Raw genomic sequence first — 16504 nt, 5'->3', positions numbered from 1 at the left:
ATAAAAGAATTGAGTTGCTAAAGTCGCTACTAAATCAGAGCACAAACAAAAATTAAGAGCAAAGCTTCCTCTTCTAGCCTCGGAACAAGACTTCATCAAAAGGCTGAGCACAAAGTACATACAGTAAGTACACAACTAGAGTAAACGTTGCATTGTTTCCAACAGCAGCCACTGCTGTCAACAAAATGGACCCATACTATGAGTGATATTACATACATCCAAAATATAACAGCACCCGCTGCTGATGACAAAATGGACCCATACTATGAGCCTAGGTGACACCACATATCCAAAATAAACGCCGGTAACCTAAGATGGGTTAATTCCCACTTTGGGGAATCATTCATCCGGATGTATCATTCCTTCTTCCTCTTCCGGCATAATCATCCCTTCCTCTGCTTCATCACCACCAGTAGCTGATCTCTGTGGTCGAACAGGTTCATCATTTGATGGCCTAGGGTTCTGAAATTTCTGATGCCAACTAATAGGACTAGGAGAAGCCTCTCGCCGTTCGTTATCAACATAAGGGGCAGGATCGTCACTTGGAATTTCTGAGCGATGAAGTTGATCATCTCTGATCTCTCCATCATCATACGATGCAGGTGAACGACGAGAAGGTTGACCACGAATGGGTGAGTGTCTGTTTTCTGTTGTTGACTTTCCATACCGGTCAATGCTCCTGCTCCGACTCCTGCTCCGGCCCCACCCAGAAGGTCCTCTTTTCGGACTTGGGCTGCAGCTATTGCTCCGGGCTCTAGAGACGGGCTTGGACTCCTGATGTGCTCTTTCATCTATATGAATTCTTTCTTTATTGTCACGGTCACGATCATAGCTGAAACCATATGATATACATAGCACCTTTAGCGAGGGTAACCATATGGTATAACATAGAAATTTTAGCGAGGGTAAATCGCAAATTAGGAATACATGACCAATTTTGCTAAAGCAATAGATATGGTTTGTAAATGTACATAATGTGACTCATGTTCTTTATAATGTGTAAAATGTACATCTATATTAGCCTTGTGCTCTTTTAAATTTATGCATCCCATATTTGTGACATATTGTACCCTATTTCTGAGTTTCCAATTTGAGATATTCACATAGAGTAACAGGGGTTGGCCTTCTGCTAAAGTAGAAACGTCTAAATTCTTCAAGCAAAAATGGGATTATGAATAGTGAGATCTCATGGCTCATGGATGCTTTTTAATTTTTGGCAGCAGAAGGAGATAAGAAATATGTAATAGTTACATGTGCCTAAAAACATTGCATTGCAGAGTTATATATGATATATTGATGTGCAATGTTGCATGCCAATTCTTGATGACCATTTTGATTGTTAATGACCATTTTGATTTGTTCTAATAGAATCACATGTTGCAGATTTCAAAATACAAGGCAGATATTCAGAGGCTTCTAGCATCTGAAGCTGAAATTAAAGAATTGGCATTCAGTTATGCTGCTGTATTGAAGGAGAAAGAGGTACGTTACTGGCTTTCGAATATATCTGTGTCATGAGTGTTCCATGTGGGCCTTAGTTGTGTGAGCTTATAGCTTTGGCGAGTCTGATTAGCAACCTCTGGTTATCATATAGTTTTGCAATTCTTGATGCATATTGTATTTATCTCTATTGGGGTTTCCATTTGCTGTTGATGTAAGAAAGAGAAGGCGAGCAGTGATGGTTAATTGTTTCCATGAGCTCTTCTGATGTGTTTTTCTCTAGTATAGTTTTTTCGTCATGGACATTGTGATTTTCTGGACCTAAGGTTTGGATTTTTGACCTTTGATTATTGAAGTTAACTAGAGTAGTTCCATGTTTCTTAGTTAAAATAGTTTGCATTCTTTTTCTTCGAACAAGTATTTGATTAGGGTTTGCCTTATAAATAAAAGATAAAAGTTTTTTCTTAATTATCATAATACTTAGTGTTTCATGTCTTCAAATGCATATCTACTCTTCTAGTTGTGCAAAAAACTCAGAAAACTATTGAAAAATTTGCTAATTGATGCTCCCCAATGTACCGTGGAGACTAGTTCACTGCATCTATTTCTCTAATACACATAATAACATAAAATAGAATTAGGCCTTTTTATACTGTAGTTTATTATGCTCTTATACTAGAGTAGCAAACAGATATATTCTTAACCAAATGCAAACATATTCATTGGAGATATGGAACAGTCATCATCATTGCATCGGTAAAGTTCTTTCCGTTCTTAATAATTAAGATGTTAACGAATGATCAACTGTATACTCTCGAAATCTGAATATTTGAACCTAGAAGTTGCTTGCATCTGTCATGTTTATACATGTTGCTCCTTTTACTCTCTATATATTATCTAATAGACATGAACCTGGTACAAGTAGTGAATGAAGTTTGGGAGACATGAAGTTGGAGGAGGAGAAGGCTCGAGTGACTAAGGCAAACCATTATCCTTACACTACAGACTATCCAGTGGTAAGGACCAATTCATGCGTTTCATTTTCATTACTTTTTCCTAACATATTCTAATTATTATTTTCTACTATTTAGATACCACAGAAACCTGAACCAAAACGGTGCACAGCCTGAGGCTTTCCAATTGGAGAGTTTGATACGACATGAAATAGAGATGCAGAGAATAATGGAAGATAAGGAGAGGATGGAGAGAGAAGCAGCACAAGAAAGATTGTTTAAAGCACAACCAATAATGATAGAGTATTTTGGATCTATGTCAACAATTTATGTATCGCTTTAATATTTTGGTGAATGTATTATTTAAATATAATTGAATTTGATATTGGAATATAATGAGATTGTGTTGAATATAATTAGATATGAATATGATTTGATGTTATGCTATATTGTGTACATGTGATATTATATGCTGTGCAAAGTAGGTCCTGCCAAAAAAAAAACTACTATAGCAAAGTATCATAGACGGAAATTCCGTCTAGGATGCCTTTTTTAAAAGAAAAATAGAAAAAAAAAATTCCGTCTAGAATGAGTATTCTAGACGGAAATTTCCGTCTAGAATACTCATTTTAGACGGAAATTTTTTCCGTCTAGGATGCGTTATTCTAGACGGAAATTCCGTCTAGAATAATCCGTCTAGGATGTATTCTAGATGGTTTTGAATTTCGTCTCGAATATTCCGTCTAGGATGTATTCTAGACGGAATTTTCGTCTAGAATACTACATCCTAGACGGAAATATACTAGACACGTATTTTAGACCGAATTCCGTCTAGAATACACATCCTAGACGGAATTCTGGGTATCCTAGACGGAAAATTCCGTCTAGGATGCCTTATTATTTAGTAGTGAGAGTAAGAGATGGGTATTGTTGTGAGCATTGGCTCGTCTTTACTTACTAGTAATATTAGAGAGATTGAGACTCACTATCTTTACTTTTTAGTAGCTAATTTAACAGAACGAGTTAACTTCACAATTACCAAGTCTTTTTTTGTACTGAAGTTAAATGATAAGTTGGATTCATGATGAGTCCCAAGTTTCCGCTAAACATCGTCAATCATTTGATTGAGAAATATGAAGAATGTAAAGGAATATCACCTGATAATGTTTTTTTTAAAAACAATTAAACCAGTGGTAGGTGGGAGTCAATTGGCAAACTATTTAAACAACAACTTTTTTGTGCTAGAGCAAATGAATATCTTAAAAGCAGTCGGAAATTGGTCAAGAAAATAAGGCTTTCATTAAATTAGCTACCTACCAAGATAAACACACCAACAAACAAATGGGACCATGACATAGTCACTAGTCTATGTAAAACACCTTAGAGCCATACTTAAATTGTGGATTTGTTTCATCATGGAATTAATTAAACTCGTCATTATTATTCTCATATATAATAATTCAACATACTATAATGAGTTATAATTTTAATAATTTGTTTGGATCAACTTAGTATTAACACTTGGAATACATATGTCATATTTAAAAGCTTGTCATTATAAATTGGTACGACATTAAATTATATAATAATAATAGCAAATGTTCATAATTTCCTTTGCTACAATCCAAATTTAACTAGATCTATCTATTGATCCCATTATAACCAAATTCTAATATCCAAAGATTTCTTCTGCTATTTTAGAAACTACATAAAACCGCCAGACATCTTTTTCATCTCTCACCCATAATGATGCCACTAGCATAAATGGCACTAAATGAGGTGAATAACCAATTGGTGCTTGTTTAGTATCATTCTTTAGGGTTTAACAATAAAATCAGATGCATCCTATAACATAATGAACATGTTAAAAAAACTTAAAGTAGGTATGCTTATTTCAAGATATGATTGCAGTAAAAGGATTAGAAAAGGTAACCCTAGATAATTTTAGGAAAGTTAAAGGGGTAATGAGTTTTTTTAATCTAACCTCAAGTGGGAAATAATCCCAAGACTAAAATAACATCCTCCCTCCTCCTTTGCTTAATTCGAAATCTTTGAAACATTTCAGTTTAAAAGACTAAATAGTTCAACTGAGTCCCCTCTAAACTCGATTAACACGTTAAAAATATTTCAATTCTAGTCCTAACTGATTAACATCATAAAATATTATTACACTAATTAATTATCTCAGTACTAATTTTAAATTCTAATTAACTAACATTCCTAAAATTATAAACAAAACCCTCCACTATTTTATTTTAGAGGACCAAACGTTAATAACTCACCATAATACCCAAATTAAACATGGTCTATATATATAACCAAATGAAATAGATAAATATTTTTTTGGAATAGACCCTATTTTAAATTAGTGTCCTCTAAATATAAGGGATTAGAAATCACTTATATTTTTAAAATTTTGTTTTATAAAATTGATTTCTTTTTTTACCAAGAACTAAAAAAAGAGATCAATTTTGCTAATGAAATAAAAAATGAATTTACTAATAAAATAAAGGAAAAACTGTATCTAGGCCCCCCAAAAATAAAGGGGATGCGGCCCAGCCCCCTATAGTTTTTCCCTTGTGTTTCAGCCCCCTAAAATGTGTTCTGCCCCCTTTCACACTCTCTCAGGAAAAAACTTTTCGAAATTACCCTAAAATGTGTCCTCCTCCTCCTCTGCCCTCTCTCTTCTCTCCTCCTCTCCCCTAACTGCTCCTCTCCCCTCTCTCTTCTCTCCTCCTTTTCTTCTTCTCCAGACCCTGGCCCACACCCCCACCCCTCCTCCCTCCCCCCTCCCCGGGCCCCATCCCCGACCTCCTCCGCCTCCTCCACTTCAAGGTCTTCGACTGGGATGGCCAGCAGAGCTCTCACCCCTATCGTCGCATCTGCTCTGAGCTTAAATCTCTCTCTCTCTCTTTCAGATTCGCAAGGGACTTTGAAGGAGGTCTCTATCTCTCTTTTCTTCTTCTTCTTCTTGGTTCTTGATTTCGAATTGAAAGGGAAATGGCGTCTTGCATGATGGAATTAAGCAAAATTTAAGACTGATGAAAAAATTTATGTTATTTGTGGTAAAGGTGAGGCTTGCAACACATGTTGTTCACTTGAATGGTCCTCTCGTGCTACATTATCAGTTACTTCCTAATGTTTATGCTTTTTATTGGGGTTACCAATGTCAGATACCTAGGTCAATTTATTATGACTCTTGTTTTGCTCATCATTTGGCCAACAAATGGTTTTGGATGTTGGAACTGGTTGAGCGAATGCATGAATTCTATCAAATCGATTGGAAGGAACTTGGTAGTTTTATCTAAAGAGAAGGACGATGAGGATTGTGAATATGCGATGATTTGGGATGCAGAGGAATATTGGCTTGATTTGGGAAGACATTCGATAGGTCTTTGAATCCCAAACTAATGGGGATTGCTTGCACACAAGGTGTTTGATATAATGCCTCAGTGAGAAGAAATGGTTTTATTGGAGAGAATGGCTTAATCTCAGACGTGATTTATAATTTTCATGGTTGTAGAATGTCGAATCATCCTCTAGTGAGTACTAATCAATTCTAAGATTGTTGTACTAATGATCCTTATGTTGCATCCAGAATTGCTTGTAACGTGTCATGTTTTATTATTTAGTTGATTATATTATGTGTTCTTGTGGTTTAGTTGTACTTAGATCAAAATTTAATAAAATGTATTATGTCTATTTAGTGATCAATTTTGGTGTGATTTATTATGATTGTATGTGACATGTATTGTGGCTGTCATGTGAATATGTACAACTTCATTCAAATATAACTTGATGTGCATAATAAATTAAAGATTTTATATAAATTATGTGTATCAAAACCTGAATATTATGGTACATAATATGTACATAATCTTGAGGTTATTGTGTACATAATATATATAAATCATGTACATAATCTTTAAGTTACGATACACTATTAAATCTCATTATATGTTAACTTTCTTCATAAATTATGTTAACTTTCATCATTATATGTTAACTTTCCTCGTAACATGTTAACTTTTAGCTAAACATGTTAACGTTCATCATAATACGTTAACTTTTACTGTTACATTTAACTTTCATAATAACATGTTAACTTTCTTCATAAATCATGTTAACTTTCATCATTATATATTAACTCTCCTCGTAACATGTTAACTTTTAGCTGAATATATTAACTTTCACCATAATATGTTAACTTTTACTGTTATATGTTCTGCTAAAAGTCAACATATAACTATTATAGTTAACATTTTCCTCATTCTTTCTCTTGTTTTTATTTTTCCCTTTCGTTTTTCTGCCAAAGATATACAAGAACTCAATAATCTTAACACATAACTATTATATCTTTAATTATATTTTATGATGAAAGTTAACATGTAATAGTAAATGTTAACAAATTATGATAAAAGTTAATATGTTCAGCTGAAAGGTAACATGTTATAATAAACGTTAACATGTTTAGTTGAAAGTTAACATGTTATGAGTACACGCTTCATGGAAATCAGTACTAGGTTTTGTCAAATTTTAACTTGAAAATACCATTTGGACTAGCAACACAGGGATGACCCATCATTATTTAAAATAATGCAATTAGTATCTCTACCACAATCCATTAACTAATGTGACAAGAATCTATTTAATTTCTAATGTCAAGGAGACTATGAAACAAGAAATCAACTAAAAATAGACATGCTCGTTTATTAAATTTGAGTTTGAAAGCACCATTTGGACTAATACTACCTATGTCATTAGTGTAACAAATAAACAATGTTTTTCCACCTCATCATATGTGACCAACGCATATACACTAGCAAATAATAATAGTCAAACGGAACATATACATGAATTCCAGGACATTATGAAAACATACTACTCCCCGGTTTTAAGCATCTCTTGAATCAATTTCAGACACGACAGACCTATCCTCTTCTTCCTTCAATGAATGTATCATCTCGGCAACTTGGCTTATAGTTGGTCGAGCATCAGCATATTTGTATATGCACTTCAATGCAATTTGAAGAAGCTTCACCATTCTATCTTAATGCACCCCTTCAGAGAGCATTACCTTATCAAAAACTTCAATTGTCCATTCCTCTATCACCATAAAATTCAACCACTAAGCCAAATCAAAACCATTATTCTGAACAACTAATCATCTCTGGGTTTTCACCTACATGGAGATTTTTTCATCAAGTCTCAAATCTTGCTTAATTCCATCAAATTATAACCCACGTCTAAGATTGAGCAATTCTCTCCAACAAATCCTTGAGGCGGAGGAGGCGAAGGAGGTCGGGGATGGGGACGGGCCCCGGGGAGGGGGTAGGGAGGAGGGGTGGGGGTGTGGGCCAGGGTCTGGAGAAGAAGAAGAGGAGGAGAGAAGAGAGAGGGTAGAAGAGGAGGAGGAGAAGAAGAAGAAAAGGGGAAGGGGTAATTTTAAAAAGTTGTTCATGAGAGAGTGTGAGGGGGCTGAAACACAAGAGAAAAACTATGAGGGACTGAGCCACACCCTCTTTATTTTTGAGGGGCTAGACACATTTTCCCCTAAAATAAAATAAAAAATCTTCTTAAAAAAGTGCTCCTTCTAAAATCAATTGTCAACTTCCGGAGGTTAACTGCTCAGCTAGCATCGACGCCCCTGGGTCCACCGATATCCTCACTCACTGTGAATGCGTTTCCAAGTGAAAAAAAATCCGCTGCGTCCCCTGAACACAAACAGCTTTACTCGAGGACAAAGTACAGTCGTATTAACTTGCTTCTCAATACTGACCAAAAAGTATGTGAATGCTATTTGAAAATCAACAGCTGATCTTCCGGCTCACCTACCATCCTTTTCCTCCCCAACTCTCTGCTTCTGTGGGTAGTTGGAATTAGGCGACGATATCTCATGGCTTCTCCGAAGCCTGATAACTCACCAACCCCTCAAGTTTTCTGACGGATTTACCCTCAACCTAACAGGTATTTTCTTTCTTTTGTTTTCTTGAAGTTCCAAATCTTGGTTGGATTTATAAGGTTTGGTGTAAAGTTGAGCATTTATAACACTGGTTCGATAAGGTATATTTATCAAAGTCTTGTCGCTATAGGGTTCATTTAGGGCGCGTTTGTTTCGTTCAGGAAACCTAAGATTTGGGTTTCTATTAAAATAATACTACAGGCACACTCTCCACCACACCCCCTCTCCTGCTACAGTGCAGGGGGGCCACCTGAGATTTTTTAAAAAATCTCAGGTGGGCCCCCTGCACTGTAGCAGGAGAGGGGGTGTGGTGGAGAGTGTGGTGGAGAGTGTGCCTGTAGTGCCACTCTTTCTATTACCGGACAACTCTGAAATTAGTCATATTTGTTAAAATAGTTTTTCCAAAAATTATGTCTGGCTCGCAAAAAAAATTATGGAAACTCATATCCTAAAACTCCAAAAAATGGCTCAGTTATTAGATATATAAATCAAAGGTTTTTGAGAGGAAACCGCTTGAAATCTAATATTTTAGTAATTAAATATTATAGAGAGAGATTACAATTATATTTTTTAACAATATATATTGTTCCAATTTTTTATTTATATCAAACAATAGATTCTGAAGGAAATACATGTTTTCTCTTGCTTTAAGGGTGAACCACAACAAAAAACTTCCATTTCTAAAATATGCAAGAAAAAAAGTATGGAAATGGATTTTTCGGTGAATAGCCTACATCCATAAATTATGGAATCGAAACAAACACGACCTCATTGGAAAATCTGGTTTGGTTGATAGAAAATGAAAAGAAGAAAAGCTGCTATGAGGATGTGGCAGATAATGTGGCTTTGCTTTCTATTCTTTTTGGTATTATAGAAAGTGACCAATTAATTTAAATGGTATAAATAAATTAAGAAACTAGTTCTCCCTCCTCTGTTTTAGTCTGCTGTCTTTGAATAGTGAAAATGTTTAAAGTTGATCTGATGCTCTTTATTTCTGAATCCATTTATTTTTGATATTTCACTAGCCAAAATATGGAAAAAAGAAAAGAAAATGAAGTAATTTTCTATCTTATATCTTTTCACTCGTAAAACATGTTAACATGTATATAAAAAGTGAAAAAAATAAAAACAAAATAAAATATTAATCATTGTGGTTGGTTTCATAGGTAGTGTGCCATATACACGTTAAAGCTTTTCAAGTTAGCACAATTTTTTTTTTCTTCTCGTTAATTTTCTATACAATTTTGAGGCAAAATTACTAATTGGTACTTATTGTAGATTCACTTAATGGATTTAGTGTTTTTTTTATAACTCTAGCATTATTTTGGTATTTTTTTTTCTTAGCCCTTTGGTCAAATAGGACCAAAAGTTGGATGCCGACAAAAAAAAAGTTTTGATCCTTCAAATCTTTAGAAGTTTCATATTAGCCCCTCAAAATCATTGAATTTGCCATCTAACTTGCTTCCACATCAAAAGGTGGAGGTAGAGGCTGGTTTTTTTGGGGGGGTTGAGGGAATTGGGGGTTTGGGGGGTGGGGTGGGGGGTGAATTTTAGTGATTTGAGGGACTAATATCGAACTAGTAAATATTTGAGGAACTACATTTTTTAAATTTTGCCGGTGATTTGTAAAGGGTCTAGTTACATATTTGGCTCGTTTTAAATACCAATAAGTTGCCGGAGCTAAAAAAAAAATCGATTAAGTGGGTCTACAAAAAGTACCAATTGGTAATTTGCCCAAATTTGGGAAACTGAAAAGGGCTAAAAATCTGATGTCAAACCCAAAAAAATTGAAGTGCAAAGTGAATTCACTTTCTAACTTTGTTTTTCCAAAAGTTCAGAATAATATTTTCCAAGGGCAATACCGTCAATGAATACAAACGCGACGGCACGAACGCCTATAAAGCCGTCGCCCTCTCCATTCATCCCGCTTATCCTACGCCGCTCCCGCCTTATCCTGCGCCTTACGAGGGTTTATTGAGATCCACCGTTAAATTCGAGCGGATTAGGCTATGATTCAGCCCTTCGGAGGCTGAATCTTATCAATTCTCTCCTTTTCTGGGGAATTTCTTTCTATTTTTAGCCGTTTATTCGTTCATAAATCAAGATTTAGGGAGCCTGTATAGAGTTTGGTTCGAATCTCTTCGATTTGGATAGGAGGAAGAGGCACTTGGAGTTCACATTAGTAAAAGAAGAGAACTTTTTTTTTTATAATGATGGAAGCAACTGCTGCTTTGAGCTTTCAATCGTGTTCTTTGATCGGCGGAGAGAAAAGAGGGCGAAAATCTTGGGAAATTTTGAGGTTTTCACCAGGTCTTGGTGAAGAGAGGAGGATTCAAGCGGTTAATTTGCGCCAATCAAAGTTGAGGACTTGTTCGGTTAGGGCAAAGGGCCATGAGTCGAAGATTTGTTGCAGTTGCAAGAAATCTTGGGGTAAAGATTGCATATTTTCTTATTTTTTATCATTTACATATTGGGATAACTGATCATGGTATAATTTTCTGCTAATCTGTGCAAGTTGTAGCTTGCATCTGAGAACTTATGGAAAATTGTTTAATTAATTTGATTGCTTTAGAACCGATCATTCCATTTCTTTTGTTCATAGATATGCAATACATGATTAATGGGATTTACAGTAAATAATTACAATAAATTTAGGGAAGTTTTTTATGGGATCTGGTTTTACATCATAGATTTGGAATAACATTGAGCTAAGTTTCTGCCTAGTGTATAAGATTTCGACTTGCTGCCTCTAGGAAGTAGTTGTAGTATAGGTCCAAAATATAGCCTGTCTTTTCTTTGTCATGGCATTCTTTTACAAATCCTCTCTTCTGTTTAACTCCTATTAAGGATAAAATGGGAGAGAATCATTTGAGATAATTCGATCATGCGCAAGGGAGGCCACTAAATGCACCAATGAGGAGGAGTAACAAAAGTACATGGAGAAAGAATTACTAAAGGTAGGCCGAAGGGAACCTGGTTAGAAGCTGTTAAGATGGATGTGATAATAATTTAACTTAGTCGACGAGATACTCAACAGAACTTGTTGTCTTTTATTGTTTTTTATGCAGTTGAACTATTATGGGATTATATACATGTATTATTTTGAGCTGCACTAAAAATCAGATATTAATGATATCTTGTGTGTACTCAACCATCTAGTTTCTGGCTTCTCATTTGAATGATCCTAAGTGCTATTTGTCTGTATTGGCATGTCACTTCAGCTGGAGAATTATCCAACTTGCATTCCTCAGTCGATGAAGCACTTATCTTAAAGGTATGGAAGTTGTCCTGAACACTTGAACAACACCTTCTCTATTTCTCGTGTCCGTACTCAAAGATAATGATATCACTAACATCATCTTTGATTGAATCCAATTAGAGCATGCATTATCGATCACCTAATCATGGTTAATGACTATGATTTATGGTTTGTTGATTTATTTGCATGCAAACTTATTCAATTCTGTCAAAATTACAGCGCAAATCTGAGGAGGTCTTACCCGAATTAAATGGACAGTGCATATACCTAGTTGGTGAGTGTTCTTTCCTGATATTTTTAGCAGCCAGAAGTTAATTGTTTGCACTGAGAGAGCACATTTACAGACTTCATGTTTTGACCATTGTATATGTCCTATTCAAATTCAGGAATGATGGGTTCTGGGAAAAGTACTATTGGAAGGATTTTATCGGAAGCTTTAGGATATTCTTTCTTTGATAGGTTTGTACTAGTCGTAACGAAAAAACTTCTGGGCACTTCTTCTACGGATGTGTTCAGGGAAAATTCTAAATTATTTTATACTATGACATCCCAGTGACAAGTTAGTAGAGGAGGCTGTTGGCATGTCTTCGGTTACTGATATATTCAAGGAGCATAGTGAGGCTTTCTTCAGAGATAGTGAGGTAATACTACATTTCCTGGGAGATGTAACAAACTAACAGTGAAATAAAGAGCTTTGCTTGTACTGATGTCCATGCGCTTAGTTTTCGACAATTGACTTTTCATTGGGGAGTCTTATGAAATTTTCTATTTCTGTATAGAGCAAAGTACTGAGAGATTTGTCTTCTATGTGCCGATTAGTTGTTGCAACTGGAGGGGGTGCTGTGATTCGACCAATCAACTGGTAGCTTAATAGCTAGATCACGAAATCTTGTTTTGTATTTGATCTTTTGTGAGATAGTAATCATACAATGTATCCTTTACTGCTTGATTATCAGGAAGTATATGAAACAAGGGATAACTGTATGGTTAGATGTCCCCTTGGAAGCTCTTGCAAAGCGTATTGCTGCTGATGGGACAGCTTCACGTCCTCTTTTACCCCAAGAACCTGGTGATCCTTACACAGAGGTATCTAGAGTACTGACACTAATCATTTTTTGCAGTAATATCAAGTAAAAGTAATGTTTTTTTCTTCTTCTGAGATATGCTCATGATAGTTAAAATTACCTATTCAATTTCCAATTCCACGCATTCAACTTTTAGCTATATTTATGCATGGAAAAAATGATTCTCGAATGAATGAAAGTACTCTGCATATAATAATGTCTTTTTTAATAATGGATATATGTGCAGGCTCTGGCACGACTGTCGGCGCTGTCTAAAGAAAGGGGTGAAGATTATGCCAATGCAGATGCAAGAGTTTGCCTCCAGAGTATGTTTGTTGTATTTAAAGTCCCATAGTTTTTTTTCCGCTTTGAAGACAAGTGCATTTATTTAAACTCTGAAACATGGGTATATAGAATGTTTGTAAATTTAGAAAAATTTATTCTTAAATTGATTGAGCTTTCCTTAGACGATTTTGTTGGAAACATAACATACAACATGACGGAATATGCATCTCATGTAGATTAATAAAAATTAATTAAAGTGTAGAAAAATATCTGAAATGCTTTCTGATTCTCTACAATAATCTATCCCAAGATCAACCGAAAGAGCTTTCTCAAGAGAAAATAAACCTCTAATTGAAATCCACTAATCACTAAAGAGGAGCAATACTGAGAGATAGGTTCTTAGTTTTCTATTTTTCTATTTTTTCCATAAGACTACGCACAAAGCCACACGTGAACCTATATATATGATTAGACTAGCCTTATAAATTGTAATTTCGAACAATTCATATTTGTTCAAAAACCCTACCCATAATAATTAAATATAGAATAGAATTTGTATTGCATGTAAACCTTTTCTAATGACATTAGTGAGACCAATTGGGTCTCATATCGAGAACCAATTATTAATTGAATTAATAATTATAATTTAACAATCAAATCCCTATTTAACCAGTTATTCATAAAAACTATTCCATAATATGGAATAATTATTTATAAATAATATTATCTTACATTCAGTCCCCTCTAGTATCATTTATTTTAGGCAAATTTATCGAGCAAGATCGTTAACCTAATGGCTCATACCTAAATTGCAATCCCCATGAATATAAATAAAAAACATTTTAAAATATCAAAATATTTTATTTTATATGAAAATAAAATTTGAAAATATTTTTTCAAAATCACCCACCAGTGGGGATTTAATAACTTCATGGAACATACATAATAAATTAACTCATCATAATGAGCATACTTGATCCTATCTAGATATCCATAATTTCCCTAAATAAAATTTTCTAATCCAACATTTCATGTTGTGTAGCAACTGCTAAACAAGATTAACCATTACATTAAAGCATACTAAATTATCAAATCAGATTTGTCAATATCATCAAGTCAAAGGGAACATGTAATACTCTGAATTCTCCGTCTCATAGGTGATTTGTCCTAGATAATTCAAATACTGTTAGTGTTACACACATCACAATGTGTGCTTATGACATGTATCTCATGAATCCCCTTTCCTGGTGGTTAAGACCCACAACCACATCTCACATGTCGGTGTCATACATAGTACCTTGTTATAACAAAGTTATTATTTACCAGTTAATCAGTTATAGATTAAGCATAAATTTAAGAAATTTCTAAGTTAGATTACATCTCCAAGCAAATGACCATCATAGTACATGATCTAACAAAGCAATCTTTAAGGATACTATAACAAAGGTAGAAATGATACCCAAAGTATATATGCAACAATTAAATCCAATAATATTTAAAAAATATTACATAATATGCATTGGATGTGTAAGGGCATACAATACTACTATAGCAGATTTACGTTTAACCTTACAGGTGAACAATTCAGGTATTAGTTGTTGAAAAAGGTATTTAATTTTAATTAATGTTTATTCACAAATACTTGCTGATGAAAATATCTTATGGCCTACTGATATTATCTGGTTTTCTGTATTGCATTGCTTTTCCCATACTTCAAATTATCTGCAACCCATAGTATTCATCTAGTATCAGCTGGGACTTAAAGAAGAAGAAAGAGGAGATTCTCCACACTCCTCATTGACTGCTTGATTTTCAGAAACTTGAGATTCCATGTTTTTTTTTGGGTGTGTTTTTTGCCATATGGAAATTCAATAGAGGAAAGTGTGAATTTTAATGACACAGCAACAATCTTTTTCCTAATTTATCTTGACCTTTTGTGATTTGGGAATCATTCTTTATCAAAATTTCCATGACCTACACCTCTTGGGATTGAATACAATATTTCAAAAACAATTCTTGAACTCTCCATGTTCTATTCTTCCTTGCTTCTATTAGTTATTGAGAAATGCTTTACTTGTGAAATATTTAACAACAACGCTTTACCTGCCAAATGATTGGACTTGCTATAATGCAGATATTGCAGACAAGCAGGGCCATGGGGATGTTTCTATATTAACACCAACGGCGATTGCGGTTGAGGTACCTCCAAATTGTTTGTCTCCAGCTGTATAGGTCATACTTCATCTATCAATGGATGAACTGTTAAATTTTGGCAACTGGCTTATGGAACTTTCTAATTACTCTTTGATAGGCACTTGTAAAGATCGATAGCTTTCTAACTGTGGATGTTCCAGCCAGTCAGAGTACCTTACCGAGGGTGAAAGGATGAATAATCTTTGTGTTGCATCTGCTCCCTCATCATAGTAAAATCTCTGGAGAAAATGTGTGTGTGTTTGATTTTGGTCAATATCAAAGATTTCATTACCAGCACAAAATGTTGTGTCGGCTGCGTATAAATGGAAAATAAACCTGTAGCACAGTAGAGGTAACTTCCCTCTGTACTGTATATTGTGGTAATAAAATTATATTATTCCAGTGAGTTACATTATTGAAGTAGGTCTCGGATAAGATTATTTCAGGCACAAGTTAAAGGAGATGGTGAAAGTTGATTCTCTAACCTTTTAACAACATCTTCCTGTGTTCCCTCTTGTCTCTTGGTGTCCCTTTTGATGTGTATTCCTTGCTCTTGATTTTTGGTTTCTAATCTAATTTTTTGAAAATGTTTTGCTGCGAGCTAAGATTACAGCAATTTGCGTCTTTCCACCTTAAGATTTATTTCAGCTAAGCTTGGTAGTATTTGTCTATGTACAATAAGTGGTGAATTTTATGCTCTCGTATTTGAATCTCAACCCAATTTACATGTGATGATATGCGTAATGAATGAGTCTCTGTATGATGTGAATTCACAATGTTACAGTTGCATCCATCAACGTGTAGGATTCACCATGAATCCATACATACCGACATGAGCAGAAGCTACATCCGTCATTCATTAAGAATTTGCATAAGAGCACGACATTTTCACCGGTGGCGGATCTACATCGTGTCCAACAGTGTTCCAAGATACATGATGCCGTCGGATTGCATCACAGCTTCTCGCTAGACAATCACAACACAATCGGCTTGAATCCAAGCTCGATCGATCTCATCACAGAATCAGGCACCACCTGAGTCTTCCTTGAAAACTCGAACCACTTCATCTCCGGCCCACACCCACAGTCCCTCACACACCTCACAAGCCTCGCAAATTCCTTCACCATTGAAACCTCTTGCGGCACGTCAGTCTCCACCACCGCCTCCTCCTGCTTCCTTGACCACATGTTGGCGCCAAAATTCAAATCGAACGAAGCCAAACTCTATCTCTCTAAAAGGAATAGCAAGATCCTTCACTTGTATTGAACCATTCGTTCCAACGACCGTTAAGTACATTGAGACATCGGAGAGGAAAGAGCAGTGGAAGGTGGCGACGGTGTTGAGGTGG

The 16504-nt window shown here is 35.1% G+C and overlaps 1 protein-coding gene and 1 long non-coding RNA gene across 2 annotated transcripts; both read left to right on the top strand.

Annotated features, from left to right (window-relative positions):
* On the top strand, positions 1489 to 2809 carry LOC109849836. Its single transcript, XR_002249242.1, has 2 exons — positions 1489 to 2456; positions 2532 to 2809. It is a non-coding gene; the product is annotated as an uncharacterized LOC109849836 (long non-coding RNA).
* LOC109848815 (shikimate kinase 3, chloroplastic-like) lies at positions 10276 to 15568 on the top strand. The gene is made up of 10 exons (XM_020418496.1): positions 10276 to 10785; positions 11577 to 11629; positions 11834 to 11888; positions 12001 to 12073; positions 12168 to 12255; positions 12394 to 12476; positions 12571 to 12700; positions 12926 to 13004; positions 15098 to 15162; positions 15275 to 15568. Exons 1-10 carry the CDS (start codon positions 10566 to 10568, stop codon positions 15350 to 15352), a joined length of 924 nt encoding a protein of 307 aa, XP_020274085.1. The 5' UTR covers positions 10276 to 10565; the 3' UTR covers positions 15353 to 15568.

Source organism: Asparagus officinalis, chromosome 7 (assembly GCF_001876935.1).
Source record: "Asparagus officinalis chromosome 7, Aspof.V1, whole genome shotgun sequence".
Lineage (NCBI taxonomy): Eukaryota > Viridiplantae > Streptophyta > Magnoliopsida > Asparagales > Asparagaceae > Asparagus > Asparagus officinalis.
Note: the sequence above shows the minus strand (reverse complement) of the source record. Positions and strands in the feature narration are given on the sequence as shown.

Excerpts from the sequence above, each read along its gene's own strand:
- LOC109848815 (XM_020418496.1), top strand. The coding sequence starts at position 10,566 with ATGATGGAAGCAACTGCTGCTTTGAGCTTTCAATCGTGTTCTTTGATC. Across the intron at positions 10,786-11,576 it reads CAGTTGCAAGAAATCTTGGG|CTGGAGAATTATCCAACTTG; the intron begins GTAAAGATTGCA and ends ATGTCACTTCAG. Across the intron at positions 12,256-12,393 it reads CTTTCTTCAGAGATAGTGAG|AGCAAAGTACTGAGAGATTT; the intron begins GTAATACTACAT and ends ATTTCTGTATAG.